The sequence below is a fragment of the Haliotis rufescens genome, unplaced genomic scaffold, assembly GCF_023055435.1.
Source record: "Haliotis rufescens isolate VD_foot unplaced genomic scaffold, xgHalRufe1.0.p SCAF_18, whole genome shotgun sequence".
NCBI classification, from domain to species: Eukaryota; Metazoa; Mollusca; class Gastropoda; order Lepetellida; family Haliotidae; genus Haliotis; species Haliotis rufescens.
Window position 1 is genome coordinate 10,964,608 of NW_025963868.1, and position 16,818 is coordinate 10,981,425.

The 16,818-nt window shown below is 42.4% G+C and overlaps 2 protein-coding genes across 3 annotated transcripts in view; one reads left to right on the forward strand and one right to left on the reverse strand.

Annotated features, from left to right (window-relative positions):
• The window catches only part of LOC124119118, a 54,533-nt gene extending 51,240 nt beyond the window's left edge, over positions 1-3,293 (reverse strand). The window contains exon 1 of the mRNA XM_048398204.1: positions 2,871-3,293. The gene's annotated coding sequence lies outside the window, so the exon portion shown is untranslated. The remainder of the gene's footprint in view (positions 1-2,870) is intronic.
• A 1,436-nt stretch (positions 3,294-4,729) lies between these two features.
• On the forward strand, positions 4,730-14,336 carry LOC124119125. Of its 2 annotated transcripts, XM_046481535.2 has the most exons (5): positions 4,730-4,900; positions 7,978-8,062; positions 9,520-9,813; positions 10,603-10,908; positions 12,072-14,336. In XM_046481535.2, the coding sequence occupies exons 2-5, from the start codon at positions 7,978-7,980 to the stop codon at positions 12,314-12,316; spliced, it is 930 nt and encodes a 309-aa protein (XP_046337491.2). In that variant the 5' UTR covers positions 4,730-4,900; the 3' UTR covers positions 12,317-14,336. The 2 variants fall into 2 exon arrangements, with proteins under 2 accessions (XP_046337491.2, XP_048254162.1); XM_048398205.1 differs by lacking the exon at positions 4,730-4,900 and having other exon boundaries at positions 7,917-8,062.
• The last annotated feature ends 2,482 nt before the right edge of the window (positions 14,337-16,818 follow it).

Consider the following 16,818-nt stretch of genomic DNA (forward strand, 5'->3'; position numbering starts at 1 on the left):
GTATCCGGCAGGTATCCGGATACCGGAAACTGCATTTTTTTTGCTGTGCACTGCCTGTGTGTTATGCTGGTATTGGCACAAGCTTGCAATGGCGACCTCCAGGGTCCCTGGTTTCATGTTAGAGATGAATTGTCCAGCCTCCTTGTTTTCGCATCCATGGCAGAGACGCATTATCACCTGACGATCGATGAACTGGTCTGGAGAATCCCTGAAAGCTACCACAGCCGTGGCCAATAATAGCTGCGCCCAGTCATCTTATGTCTCTCCCCCCTCTTGCCTCATGGTAGGGAATCGTATCTGTGCCGTCTCCGCAAGTTCACTGCGTTCAAACCGTTTTTGTAGTTGAAACTGGGGAGTACATCCCTGTGGCGATCCTCGAGCATGTTTCCGGTTCTGCTCCGTGGTCAGATAATCCACACTCTGCAACAATTGCTTGTGTTGTGTGTCCTTGATTCGCGCCCCCTCTCCACCCCCTACAGTGCTGTAAGTCGAGACCACAGGTGGCGGCAATCTGTAGTCCTGTTCCCTCGGCACCGGTGGGATCGGCGTTACAGGCTCATTTTTTACTGGCGGTGCTTTCCCGGGAGAAACCGCCTCCCCACTATACTCGCTCCCCTCTGCTCTTGAAGAAGGGTGGTACTGTCTTTGTGGGCTGTCGTCCAACCTCGGTTCCGGGTGAACCCGCGGTCCCCTTTGGATACTGGAAACTATTTCCCGCGACGGACTCATAAGTGCCGGCCTGTCTTGCTGCAGGCCCGAGTTACTCTTTCCCGGGCCTTGTAGTGTGGGAGCCAAATTAGCCAAAGCCTTGACTATTAGCGAAAGCCTTGACTATCTGCGAGCCAGTTTCAGCCTGGAGCTTAGCTATCTCGTTCATCTGTTCCCGACTCATCTGCAAGCTAGTTTCAGCCTGGGCTGCCAGCATCTCTGATAGTCTCCTTTCCTGAGCCTCTGCCATGTTTTTCTGATGGTCCAACAGTCTCTCCATAACTTCCCACCCCCTCGGATGTGTCTGGGTCTGTGACATTCCCCCTTCGGCCTGGTCATCTCCACCCTCCTGCATCCAGTCGTATGGATTGCACATGCTGATCCTCCATCCTCTCGGTATGGTTCCTTCGCCTGTTGCCATGTTCGGGGTTTATGGCAAAGTCTAACTGGCTCACCACCTCGTCACTGTCATCAAATCCCTCTAAACTGCGGACATCATCCAGGATGAGATTGCCCACCACACTTCTCCGGTCTATGATCATCTGCGCCAGTCCTATATCAATCCCTTGGATTTCACATAGTTGAGACCAAGTGGCATAATTGACTCTCACCCCCTTATCCTCCATCTTCCAACAGTGTGTAGAATACTTTGGAAAATCACACCGAGCAATGAACAATAATACAATATATCCAGACAACTATTTGCCCTGAATCCTAATGAAAATAACAATACTATTCCTACTTCCCCTTACACTAAACACCTACGCTATTTGTTATGACATAAGGGGCGGTCGGGTAGCCTAGTGGTTAAAGCATTCGCTCGTCACGCCGAAGACCCGGGTTCGATTCCCGACATGGGCACAATGTGTGAAGCCCATTTCTGGTGTCCCCCGCCGTGATATTGCTGGAATATTGCTAAAAGCGGCGTAAAACCATACTCACTCACTCACTGTTATGACATACCAACTCACGAACTTATACGTCCGTGACGAAAACGGGTGACACTCTCGAGGCAATGTCAACAAACATCCGTTACGAGCTGTCACCAATTGTCACACACAACTACGCATGTGAAAGGGTCAAAATTGATATAAGAACATAAATTTCTGATACGCTACTGTTCCCTAATTATTAATTATTGTGCACAGCCACGAAAACGGACGTACTTGATCAACGCACGCTGATTTCCACGTGCGGTGAACTATAAATTTACCAGCCGATACGGAACAGGCTGTGAAAAGAAATTACTACTACAAAGTCGCACGGTACTAACCGGGCGAAAAATGTTTCCAATCGTCGCAAAATGCTAAAGTTTCATTCAACTTTAGCCAAATATCCCTCTTGTCCCTGTAGCCAAAAGACCCGTGAAGATTCCGGGGTAGAATAGGTCTTCAGCAACCCATGCTGGCTTGTCGTAAAAGGCGACTAACGGGATCGGGTGGTCAGGCTCGCTGACTTGGTTGATGCATGTCCTAATTGCGTGGATCGATGCTCATGTTGTCAATCACTGGATTGTCTGGTCCAGACTCGATTATTTACAGACCGCCGTCATATAGCTGGAATATTGCTGAGTGCGGCGTTAAACAACAAACCAACCAACCAACTGTAGCCAAGAAAAGCAAGATGGCGACGGCGTGGGGGCAATGTCGAGCAGTCGACGAATTCGGAAAAAAATATTTTCCCGAGAAAATTCGATGTGTTCACAGCGCCACTGTTGTGAAAACGATATCTCGGTTTCACAAACCTTGTTTTCTACTCACGTACAAGGGCTGTCAGTTCGTCAAGTCAGTATCTAAGTCAATACTGCATTGAGCTGGGTTCTCGACCTGGTTTACTCACAACGATGGCTGACAACTCACTGAATCTGGGGTCTCCCGCGGTCAGCCACGGGACGACCAACTCGAACCTTTCCGAAGACCTCCGGAAACCTACGATCACTACAATACCCTTGATTTAATTATTTTTTTCCTGCTGAACTTCGCCATTCTGTAACACGGCACCCAACAAACATAATTAGTACTGCCACACTGTTACACTGTCCTTATCAAGTTACACCGGGACTGCGTCTATATCAGACTACACACTGTCCTATTTAATCCCAAATGCAAGCCGACATGGAATAGTGATCATGTGATGATTACAAATAAGTATAATCCACTTACATTCAAGTCACGTTAATCCGACAATCGGGTTTATCCGCCACGACTGTCGGGAACCGAGCCGATCAGTCCCATCTTGACCCGTTATTCCGACAGTCTCGCACTCCGACTCCGACACACCTAATTTGCAACGAATTACCGAAGTCACTCATTAATCAGTCTCGTTAATCCGACACAGTGGTCAGCCTACTCCGTGGTCATCTGCCCGCGAGTACACAGCCCCTGTTTGATGTGAGAGGAATCGCCCAGCAGCTGTCTATTGTGTGTGGTGAGCCCCGAGTCAATACGACCAGGAAGTAATATCTGTCGAAACAGAAAGGGGTGCATGTCACGCGGTAGTCGCAGCCTGTTGCTATCAGTAACCACACTGTACAACCGGCATGCAGCTGGGACAAAACTGTGCTAAATATATAGCTGTGGGTCTGCACCAGCACTGCGCAGAACGGTCCGATCTCGTTCAAAAAGCCGTTGAGTGCATATGCGACACCAAGAGCCTCTGAATGTCTCCTCATAAGCCACTTACGTCCTCACTATCACGTATACTGTTGAAACAGGTCGGAAGAAAAACGTACATTACTGATGTACTCCATAACTACCCACACCCCCCCCCCCCCCCCCCCCCACCTCCCACCCCCTTCAACACACAGTTACACACACGAAAAAAAAGATCAAAGAAAAACAAACTACACCCACACCCACATCCAGTTTTTTAGCTTGTGTGTTTGTTTGTTCGTTTTTTTGTATGTTGTTTAACGCCGCACTCAACAATATTCCAGCTATATGACGGCGGGCTGTAAGTAATCGGGTCTGGACTTGCTTGCACACAGGTATGAAATGTACAAATGTTATCAGTTTAAAACATGAATGCGTGTTAGTTTGTAAGCCGTTTTAACTTCCGCATTTACCTTTTCCCAAAAGTTTTATTGCGCAGTGGGGCTCCACTGCGGATGTGATATATGTCAAGAATTAATATTTAAACATGTTTATGATGCCTTGCAGTTCAACTCTACTGTTAGCAATAAGTCAGTTTTCTGTAAAAATTGGTTACAACAGGATGTGAAAAAACGATCATATTTTTATATTCAGTAATAAATATGATTGTTTATTTATATCATATGACCCGTCAAGATCACAGGTAGAATAGGTCTTCAGCAACCCATGCTTGCCGTAAATGAGGCGACTAACAGGATCAGGTGGTCAGGCTCGCTGACTTGGTTGATATACGTCATCGTATCCCAATTGCGTGGATCGATGCTCATGATGTCAATCACTGGATTGTCTGGTCCAGACTCCATTATCTACAGACCGCCGTCATATAGCTGGAATATTGCTAAGTGCTGCGTTAAACAACAAACAAACAAACATCTACTTTTACCTCTACCAATAACCCCTTACCTCGATCTCTACCCAACACCTAACCTCAACCCCAAAACACGATCATACCCTGACCCGTGAAGATCCGGGATAGAATAGATCTTCAGCAACCCATGCTTGCCGTAAAAGGCGACTATGCTTGTCGTAAAAGGCGACTAACGGGATCGGGTGGTCAGGCTCGCTGACTTGGTTGATGCATGTCATCGATCCCAATTGCGTGGATTTTTGTTCATGATGTCAATCACTGGATTGTCTGGTCCAGACTCGATTATTAACAGACCGCCGTCATATAGCTGGAATATTGCTGAGTGCGGCGTAAAACAACAAACCCAACCAAACCATACTACAGTTCGACTCGTGCAGTAACCTCAGAAATTAAAATACTGCTGATACAACATTGTCATTATCACATCCGAATAACATTCAGTTATACATGAGGCGATGTTTTCCTATTTCCTAACGGGTCACTGTGAACTGAAAGTGCCAGACAGCTGATAACAGAGAGTGTGAAGTATGTTAACAATGTACCATGAACAGTAAATAACCAGGAAATATTTTACACTATCGATCGAATATTTAGTGGACAAATTCAGATTTACCCGACGTTTGCAGCTGTTGCAAGAAAAGGAGCCTTGGTATTGTCACCGTTAACACCTGATGTATGTATACCTTTCATAAAGTTTCAAATATTCACATCTCGCATTTCTGTAGCATGTACACCTTCAGATACTGTTATTAATGTTGGTCCTACATTTCCTAATTTTCCACTTGCTCCTGATGGAAAATACATTAAGCTACGTTTATAATGAAACCCTTTTGCGAACGGACGGATATAACGAACTGTGTTGGGGTCCCGTTCATTTCCTGCAGGGGCGGTCGGGTAGCCTAGTGGTTATAGCGTTGGCTCGTCACGCCGAAGACCCGATTCCCGACATGGGTACAATGTGTGAAGCCCATTTCTGGTGTCCCCAGCCGTGATATTGCTGGAATATTGCTAAAAGCGGTTTAAAGCTATACTCACTCACTCACTCATTTGCTGCATATATGCTGTATATATGCTTATACCGAACTACGGTTAAAACGAATTCAAATTAGTGGTCCCTTTGAGTTCGTTATATCCGTAGTTTACTGTATAGGCAACAGTATAATTTTGTGTGGCCAAGACAGACTTACACGGTAGATATCGCTGTGAGGAAATAGAATTGCTTTACATTGCCTTTTAGACCATTGTGACATCTTTGGGTACCATGCCGTCACAATCAATTGACATGACAAATGTCTAAGCTACTGAAGCTGGTTAGCTGCATCATTTCCCCCGACGACCGCCTCCGTGGTCTAGTGGTCGAGCGTCCGCCCGGAGAACGGAAGGTCCGGGGTTCGATCCCCGGCCGCGTCATCCCAAAAGACTTTAAAAGATGGTACTTGTTGTTACCCTGTCTGGCGCTCGGCATTAAGGGGCTAAAACAAGGACTGGTCGGCTCGGAGTCAGTATACTGTGTCTGAGCGGGGTATTCATGTTAAACTGCGGCATGGTATCTCAGTGAGCTAGCATTATAAATCGGCATCAGTCCGGACTATTATAATACAAGCAGCCACACAAACACACACGTGCATGCACGTCTCTGTATTAGTGCAATAATCTTGGACGCGACGTTAAACCCCATTTCACCTCACCTCACCTCATTTCCCCCCAGGACGCCGGTTACGAATGTTTGGAAACTGGGAAAGTTGGAAGAATGAATTTCGAAGATAAACAGAGGCTCACATATTTCAAGTCTCGGCTATTTGTAATCGAACATGTGTCATCGAACCCAGCGCAAACATGGTTCAACCACTGGCTTCACCCCCGTTACACCCCGCCGTGACACAGCTAGTATACTGCTTACTGCACCGTAAAACAAGATTCACTCCACTCATTCACTGCCCTACTACCTCTGCTGGTATGTTTCTTCTACAGCGTCTGCTACTCTTGTCACCAGTTCTATCTATTCTGTACTCATGTTACAACTTCTGCTACTTCTGTTGCTGCTCCTGCTACTTGTGTTACAACTTCTGCTACTTCTGTTGCTACTCCTGCTACTTCTGTTGCTACTCCTGCTTCTACTCCTACTACTTGTGTTACTACTTCTGCTACTTCTGTTACTACTTCTGCTACTTCTGTTGCTACTCCTGCTACTTCTGTTGCTACTCCTGCTACTACTGTTGCTACTCCTGCTACTTCTGTTACAACTTCTGCTACTTCTGTTGCTACTCCTGCTACTTCTGTTGCTACTCCTGCTACTTCTGTTGCTACTCCTGCTACTTCTGTTGCTACTCCTGCTTCTACTCCTACTACTTCTGTTACTACTTCTGCTACTTCTGTTGCTACTCCTGCTACTACTGTTGCTACTCCTGCTACTTGTGTTACAACCTCTGCTACTTCTGTTGCTACTCCTGCTACTTGTCTTACTACTCCTGCTACTTCTGTTGCTACTCCTGCTACTTCTGTTGCTACTCCTGCTACTTCTGTTGCTACTGCTGCTACTACTGTTGCTACTCCTGCTACTTGTGTTACAACTTCTGCTACTTCTGTTGCTACTCCTGCTACTTCTGTTGCTACTCCTGCTACTTCTGTTGCTACTCCTGCTTCTACTCCTACTACTTCTGTTACTACTTCTGCTACTTCTGTTACTACTTCTGCTACCACTTCTGTTACTACTCTGCTACTGCTCTGGTACTACTTCTGCTACTACTTCTGCTACTTCTGCTACTACTTCTGCTACTTCTGTTACTACTTCTGTTTCTTCTGTTACTACTTCTGCTACTTGTGTTACTACTTCTGCTACTTCTGTTACTACTTCTGTTTCTACTTCTGCTACAACTCCTGCTACTTCTGTTACTACGCCTGCTACTTCTGTTACTACGTCTGCTACTTCTGTTACTACTTCTGTTGCTACTTCTGTTACTACTTCTGCTACTTGTGTTACTACTTCTGCTACCTCTGTTGCTACTCCTGCTACTTCTGTTTCTACTCCTGCTACTTCTGTTACTACTTCTGCTACCTCTGTTGCTACTCCTGCTACTTCTGTTTCTACTTCTGTTACTACTTCTGCTACTACTTCTATTACTCCTTGTGCTGCCCGTCGCTACTTCTGCTATTTCTTGTTTGTTTGTTTCTTGTTTAACGCCGCCCTCAGCAATATTTCAGCTGTATGATAGCGCTACTTCTGTCACTCATGTTACTACGTCTGCTACTTCTGTTACTACTTCTGCTTCTACTCGGGCGGTCGGGTAGCCTCGTGGTTAAAGCGTTTGCTCGTCACGCCGAAGACCCGGGTTCGATTCCCGACATGGGTACAATGCGTGAAGCCCATTTCTGGTGTCCCCCGCCGTGATATTGCTGGAATATTGCTAATAGCGGTGTTAAACGTCGCTCTCTCACTCATATTACCGACCCGTGAAGATTCCGGGGTAGAATAGGTCTTCAGCAACCCATGCTTGCCGTAAAAGGCGACCATGCTTGTCGTAAAAGGCGACTAACGGGATCGGGTGGTCAGGTTCGCTGACTTGGTTCATGCATGTCATCGATCCTAATTGCGTGGATCGATGCTCATGATATTAATCACTGGATTGTCTGGTCCAGACTCGATTATTTACAGACAGCCGTCATATAGCTTGAATATTGCGGCGTTAAAAAACAAACCAAAAAAACTATTACCGCTTTTAATGTGCACCACATTGACCTTCGTGTTTACAGATGTCAGTTCCCCATAGGAGCAGCCGATGTGATGGATACATGCGTTCTTTCATCTTGATTTCCCTTTTGATGAAAACCGTCAACTGTAGGTTATGTTCTTCTTTCATCTTATATTCATATAAATATAATTTATCCACCCCTTCATAAATTATATATCCATACTCTATTGATTGTAGAATAGGTCTAAAGCAACCCATGCTTGCTGTAAAAGGCGACTATCCTTGTCGTAAGAGGCGACTAACGATCGATGCTCATGATATTAATCACTGGATTGTCTGGTCCAGCCTCGATTATTTACAGACCGCCGTCATATAGCTGGAATATTGCTGAGTGCGGCGTTTAACAACAAACAAACCAATACAAACAGACTACGTATTATATAGATTTATTTAAGGGACGAAAGGAGCCCATAAAATGAACCACTTTATAGAAAGTAAGGATAAGATATATGGTGCTTGCTTGATGACGGTGTTAGAACCTACACCGAAACGTGGTTCCTAATTGTAATAAAGAAGTTGTCCATCCATATATCTTATCCTTACTTAGTACTCCAACGTCTAAATGCCTCTCATCATATATTCATTTAAAATATAATTTATCCATCCCATATTTCATTATATACCCATCCTCTATTGATTATATATATATATATATATATACAGACTAAGCATAATAAAGATTTATTTAAGGCACGAAGGTACGGAAGTCTTTTAGGGCCATTTGTTTTTTTTAATTCTTTCGATACTATGTTGAAATTTCAAGATACTAAGTTGAAATTTCAAGATACTAAGTTGAAATTTCAAGATACTAAGTTGAAATGTCAAGATACTAAGTTGAAATTTCAAGATAGAGAAGTTGAAATTTCAAGATACTATCTTGAAATTTCAAGATACTATCTTGAAATTTCAAGATACTAAGTTGAAATTTCAAGATACTAAGTTGAAATTTCAAGATACTAAGTTGAAATGTCAAGATGCTAAGTTGAAATTTCAAGATAGAGAAGTTGATAATTCAAGATTATTCACTTCAAACGTATTTTTACATCTTAGGATGTTAAAAACTTATTATCTTAATATTTCAAGAAAGTATCTTGAAATTTCAACTTAGTATCTTGATATTTCAACTTAGTATCTTAAAATTTCAAGAAAGTATCTTGAAATTTCAACTTAGTATCTTGAAATTTCAACATAGTATATTGAAATTTCAACTTAGTATCTTGAAATTTCAATATAGTATCTTGAATTAGTATTCAACTTAGTATCTTGAAATTTCAACTTAGTATCTTGAAATTTCAACTTAATATCTTGAAATTTCAAGATAGTATCGAAAAAAATTAAAAAAACAAATGGCCCTAAAAGGCTTCCGTACGAAGGTAGACCATAACATAAATTATTTTATAGAGGTCGAGTTGGCCCAGAGTTTGTAGCTTTGTCAGCTTTGCCTGCGTAAAATCAGCGACACCCTGCTACACTGATCAGTGTACTATCCAAGCGGTAATGTCTCCAAATAGCGTGTGTCAAATCTGGACATATTTTCACAAAGGTACACCCAGTTTTCGCTGTCCAGAAGTCGTTGAATTGGGCTCGTCGGTGAATCTGACCTGTTGTCTTGAAAGTAGCTATAATGCCACTTCCTACCTAACACCCGGTGGAGCTATTGCAGCAATGTGTGATCTATCAAATGGAAAGTGTATACCACATGGTAACGCATCTGTCATCACCAATACATGCAGTGTTCTCACTATACCCAGTGCTCTGCAGTCCCATGGGGGTGACTGGAAATGTGTGAACGGTACAAATAATCCACGCCCTGAGACTTGTCACGTGACTGTTGTCAGTAAGTATGAACTGGCGTTTCAACTCAATCATAAACATAGTCCAAGGTCATTATTTTGTCTCATAAGTATTGAATAGTGCTTTAATTACATTATAAATTAATAAAATACATACCTAGAACTTATGGAACCGAGTATCTCTAAAAAAGGGGGAGAGGTGGCGTAGTTAAAGCGTTCGCTCGTCACGCCGAAGACCCGGGTTCGATTCCCCTCATGGGTACAATGTGTGAAGCCCATTTCTGGTGTCCCCCGCCGTGATATTGCTGGAATATTGCTAAAAGTGGCGTTAAACCATACTCACTCACTCACTTAATTACATTATAAGTTAATAAAATACATACCTAGAACTTATGGAAGCGTGTCTCTCTAAATAAGGGGACAGTGGCGTAAGTAAAGCGTTCGCTCGTCACGCCGAAGACCCGGGTTCGATTCCCCACATGGGTACAAAGTGTGAAGTCTGTGTCTGGTGTCCCTTGCCGTGGTACTGCTCGAATACTGCTAAAAGCGGCGTTTAACAACACACTCACTCACTCACTCACTAGAAGCATCACAGGTACCAACAAATCCTGATCACATACAGTCTACTTGAAATAATGAATGAGGAACATTTTCTCAACTGTTGACTTGTTACATCCACAATAAATCATCAACTTGCTTCTAATACATTGCTGAATTCACCAGATGCCAATAAGAAGATTCAGACAATGTTAATATAGGTTTAAGTATTCAGTTTATAAGGTGAGTTTTGTTTGTTTCACGTTTTCGTTCATTATTTACATGATAATTTTCAGAGACACCAACGTGTAACATAACGAGCGACACCAACACCAGCTCACTCAATGAGGGAGATAAACTAATACTGACAGTGAGCCTTTCAAGACGCTACTGCTCTGAGTCGTCTCTGGTTGTCTTGACGACAGGACGCATCAACACCACTCTCATCAATGAGACCACAGAGTTCAATGAGACCACACAGTTCAATGAGACCACACAGTTCAACGTGACAAGCTCACATTTCGGGGAGGTCAGTCTGGTCTACTCGTGTAGTAGTAGCAGTAGGAACGTGTCCTGTGAGGGTATACACAAGCTGGCTGAAGGTAAGAACAAATGTCATCACAGGGCAAGAACGATTGGTGTCTACAACTTTGTTCTGTCTTTGTATTGTGGGGGGCACGGGTGGCCCAGTCGTCTAAGGCGCCGCGATTCGCTGTGCATAGTTGCGTCCCCTGGACACGCCAGAAACCTATGATTGTGGGTTCGAATCCCGGTTCACCCCGATTATGTTTCTAGGTTTGTCAGCACCATACCCGTGCTCGTGGGTTTCACCAAAGTGGTAAACGTCTGAGACATGCATCACTTCGGGCTTTCCTCCCACAGCAAGCTGACACGCCGTGATATAACTGGAATATTGTTAAAAGCGGCGTTAAACCCAACTCACTCACTCACTCACTTTCGTATTGTGCTAGTTCCACAATGCATCATTCCAAGCACTCCATATCTATAATTGCATCCTCAAATAAACATGTTAATTATTTCGGTTATATGCTAATACCACCAGAACATTAAATCCATCCCAACTGAGTAGAGTCTTGAGAGAATAGCCAACGAGCTTCGAGGACTTCCGGAGCATCTGTCACAAGTGAATGAATTGTGTTAATCTCGAGCCTTTGGCTTCGGTATGGTTTGTTTGTTGTTAAACGCCGCACTCAGCAATATTCCAGCTATATGACGGCTGTCTGTAAATAATCGAGTCTGGACAAGACAATCCAGTGATTGACATCAAGAGCATCGATCCACGCAATTTCGATCGATGACATGCATCAACCAAGTCAGCGTGCCTGACCACCCGATCCCGTTAGTCGCCTCTTACGACAAGCATAGTCGCCTTTTACGCAAGCATGGGTTGCTGAAGACCTATTCAACCCCGGATCTTCACGGTCGAGCCTTTGGCAAGAGACTTAATTCCGAGATTCAAGTAGATAATTCCAGATATTACTCATTGACAGTGTAAGAGAGAAAATGAAGAAAAGCTTATGAAGCCTATTGTTCAGATGACGTCTGCAATCATTTTGTGACCTCTTGAACAATGGATGACGTCATATCATATTGTTCTCGGCAATGAAGCGCTGTGACGTATTAGGGCTTTAGCTGACCAATCACTATTAAGAATCGCTAAAATACACGTGTGCAAATATCGAATAGTTACAAACGATTACTAGTATTCTAACCTCCAATGATATTTCCTATTACTCCCTTGAAGGTACTGACATGCCGACAACCTCCACACAGTCCGCAGTGACTTCTTCATCAGATGGTTCTCCCGGGGACACGGATAGTACAGTTGGGATTGCAGTTGGGATTCCAGTTGCGATTGTAGTTGTCATCGCCATTGTAATCACTGTAATCGTCTACAGGAGACGTAAGCGCCGGAACTCTGAGACTCCTGAGGAGAAACCTGAGGAGATTCCTTTAGCTAACATTGTAATGCACGCACCTAAGCCGTAGAGAGCACAACCTTCTCTGTCACGTGGATAGTAAGGCATTCGTCAAGTTCCGGGCGGCGAAGGAGCCTTATGGGTCAAGCGTTGACTCGTTAATACGAAGATGTTGAAAATGGAATTATTTCTTTTGCGTCGAGTTTACTAATGTCAGCATAAATTGTAAGAGTTATTGCGGAGGAATAAGTAATCTGTTAAAATGTACGAGCGTCCATAACCACTTTGATGAATATGTAAGTGGTTAATAGTAGCTACTTGTTTAAAAGTACTTGTTAGTGAGGGAGTGAGTGAGTATGGTTATAGTTAATTGTAGCTACTTGTTTAAACGTACTTGCTAGTGAGTGAGATAGTTATAGTTAATAGTAGCTACTTGTTTAAGAGTACTTGTTAGTGAGTGAGTGAGTATAGTTATAGTTAATAGTAGCTACTTGTTTAAAAGTACTTGTTAGTGAGTGAGTGAGTGAGTGAGTGAGTATAGTTATAGTTAATAGTAGCTACTTGTTTAAGAGTACTTGTTAGTTAGTAAGTGAGTGAGTATGACTATAGTTAATTGTAGCTACTTGTTTAAAAGTACTTGCTAGTGAGTGAGATAGTTATAGTTAATAGTAGCTACTTGTTTAAGAGTACTTGTTAGTGAGTGAGTGAGTATAGTTATAGTTAATAGTAGCTACTTGTTTAAAAGTACTTGTTAGTGAGTGAGTGAGTGAGTGAGTATAGTTATAGTTAATAGTAGCTACTTGCTAAGAGTACTTGTTAGTTAGTAAGTGAGTGAGTGAGTGAGTGAGTATAGTTATAGTTAATAGTAGCTACTTGTTTAAGAGTACTTGTTACTGAGTAAGTAGAGTTGTAGTTAATAGTAGCTACTTGTTTAAGAGTACTTGTTAGTGAATGAGTGAGTATAGTTATAGTTAACAGTAGCTACTTGTTTAAGAGTACTCGTTAGTGAGTGAGTGAGTGAGTGATTAATATTATAGGTATAGTTAATAGTAGCTACTTGCTTAAGAGTACTTGTTAGTGAGTGAGTGAGTGAGTATGGCTACAGTTAATAGTAGCTACTTGTTTAAGAGTACTTGTTAGTGAGTGAATAAGTGAGTATAGTTATAGTTAATTGTAGCTACTTGTTTAAAAGTAATTGTTAGTGAGTGAGTGAGTAGAGTTATAGTTAATTGTAGCTACTTGTTTAAGAGTACTTGTTAGTGAGTGAGTGAGTATAGTTAAAGTTATAGTAGCTACTTGTTTAAGAGTACGTGTTAGTGAGTGAGTGAGTGAGTGAGAGAGTAGAGTTATAGTTAATTGTAGCTACTTGTTTAAGAGTACTTGTTAGAGAGTTGGTGAGTATAGTTATAGTTAATAGTAGCTACTTGTTTAAAAGTACTTGTTAGAGAGTGGGTGAGTGAGTATAGTTATAGTTAATTGTAGCTACTTGTTTAAAAGTACTTGTTAGTGAGTGAGTGAGTATGGTTATAGTTAATTGTAGCTACTTGTTTAAAAGTAATTGTTAGTGAGTGAGTGAGTATAGTTATAGTTTATAGTAGCTACTTGTTTAAAAGTACTTGTTAGAGAGTGGGTGAGTGAGTATAGTTATAGTTAATTGTAGCTACTTGTTTAAGAGTACTTGTTAGTGAATGAGTGAGTGAGTATAGTTATAGTTAATAGTAGCTACTTGTTTAAGAGTACTTGTTAGTGAGTGAATGAGTATGGTCTTACGCCGCTTCTAGCAATATTGCAGCAATATCACAACTGACACCAGAAATTAGCTTCACACATTGTGTGCCATGTGGGGAATCGAACCCGGGTCTGACGCGCAAACTTACAACGAAGACGATTTCCCCATCGCTACTCTCCGAACATCAGGGTAAGGTGTGCATGAGGCCCAATGTGAGACATTAAGATATATTAACACAATATATCAATAGTAATCATCATCACCTGGTCACATTTTTCTTTTTCTTTTTCATGATTTTCCTTGGAATATTATATCAACATGTGAATAAACACGTTCGGACACATTATGAGACATGATTGTGAGTTCCTTTTTTTGTTCCAGTAAATATCTTGGGGTTGTTATGAGTATTTGTTTGTTTGTTTGTTTGTTTGTTTAACGCCGCACAGGAATATTCCAGCTATACGACGGCGGTCTGTTAATAATCGAGTCTGGACCAGACAATCCAGTGATTGATATCATGAGTAGGTTGGTTGGTTTGTTGTTTAACGCCGCACTCAGCAATATTCCAGCTATATGACGGCGGTCTGTAAGTAATCGAGTCTGGACCGGACCATCCAGTGATTGATATCATGAGCATCGATCCACGCAATTGGGATCGATGACATGCATCAATGAAGTCAGCGAGCCTGACCACCCGATCCCGTTAATCGCCTTTTACGACAAGCATAGTGGTATCATGAGCATCGATCTGTTATGAGTAGGGCAAATCCAGACTGTTGCAGCAATTTACATAACACATAATCTCTGCGCTATAGTCAACCTTTAATTGCAAAGTTTTCCATGTAGATGTAGGATTCGTGTAGGGATTTAATTGGGATCCATGTCGACGTTCACTTATACTTGTCTTTATTCCCCCTGAAGATCCGGGGGGAATTGGTCTTCATCAACACTGCTTATCGTACGAGGATCGGGTGGTCAGACTCGCTGACTTGGTTGATGCATATCATCGTATCCCAATGCAAATCGATGCTCATGATGTTAGTCACCGGACTGTCTGATCCAGACTGTTTGTTTGTTGATTAACGCCGCGCTCAGCAATATTCAAGCTATATGACGATACACGCAATTGGCATATTATGACATGCATCAACCAAGTCAGCGAGCCTGACCACTCGATCCCGTTAGTCGCCTTTAACTGAAGGTTGCTGAAGACCTATTCTACACAGGATCCTCACGGGTCCTGATCCAGACTGGATTATATAAAGACCGCCGTCATCTACTGGAATCAGACTGGATTATTTAAAGACCGCCGTCATCTACTGGAATCAGACTGGATTATTTAAAGACCGCCGTCATATACTGGAATCAGACTAGATTATTTAAAGACCGCCGTCATATACTTGAATCAGACTGGATTATTTAAAGACCGCCGTCATGTACTGGAATCAGACTGGATTATTTTAGGATCGCCGTAATATACTGGAATCAGACTGGATTATTTAAAAACCGCCGTCATGAACTGGAATCAGACTGGATTATTTAAAGACCGCCGTCATATACTGGAATCAGACTGGATTATTTAAAGACCGCCGTCAAATACTGGAATCAGACTGAATTATTTAAAGACCGCCGTCATGTACTGGAATCAGACTGGATTATTTAAAGACCGCCGTCATCTACTGGAATCAGACTGGATTATTTAAAGACCGCCGTCATATACTTGAATCAGACTGGATTATTTAAAGACCGCCGTCATATACTTGAATCAGACTGGATTATTTAAAGACCGCCGTCATGTACTGGAATCAGACTGGATTATTTTAGGATCGCCGTAATATACTGGAATCAGATTGGAATATTTAAAGACCGCCGTCATGAACTGGAATCAGACTGGATTATTTAAAGACCGCCGTCATATACTGGAATCAGACTGGATTATTTAAAGACCGCCGTCATATACTGGAATCAGACTGAATTATTTAAAGACCGCCGTCATGTACTGGAATCAGACTGGATTATTTAAAGACCGCCGTCAAATACTGGAATCAGCCTGGATTATTTAAAGACCGCCGTCATGTACTTGAATCAGACTGGATTATTTAAAGACCGCCGTCATATACTTGAATCAGACTGGATTATTTAAAGACCGCCGTTATGAACTGGAATTAGCCAGGATTATTTAAAGACCGCCGTCATATACTGGAATCAGACTGGATTATTTAAAGACCGCCGTCATATACTGGAATCAGACTGGATTATTTAAAGACCGCCGTCATGTACTGGAATCAGACTGGATTATTTAAAGATCGCCGTCATGTACTGGAATTTAGACTGGATTATTTAAAGACCGCCGTCATGTACTGGAATCAGACTGGATTATTTAAAGATCGCCGTCATGTACTGGAATCAGACTGGATTATTTAAAGACCGCCGTCATATACTGGAATCAGACTGGATTATTTTAGGAACGCCGTAATATACTGGAATCAGACTGGATTATTTAAAGATCGCCGTCATGTACTGGAATCAGACTGGATTATTTAAAGACCGCCGTCATGTACTGGAATCAGACTGGATTATTTAAAGACCGCCGTCATCTACTGGAATCAGACTGGATTATTTAAAGACCGCCGTCATATACTGGAATCAGACTGGATTATTTAAAAAGACCGCCGTCATATACTGGAATCAGACTGGATTATTTAAAGACCGCCGTCATATAATGGAATCAGACTGGATTATTTAAAGACCGCCGTCATGTACTGGAATCAGACTGGATTATTTAAAGACCGCCGTCATGTACTGGAATCAGACTGGATTATTTAAAGACCGCCGTCATGTAC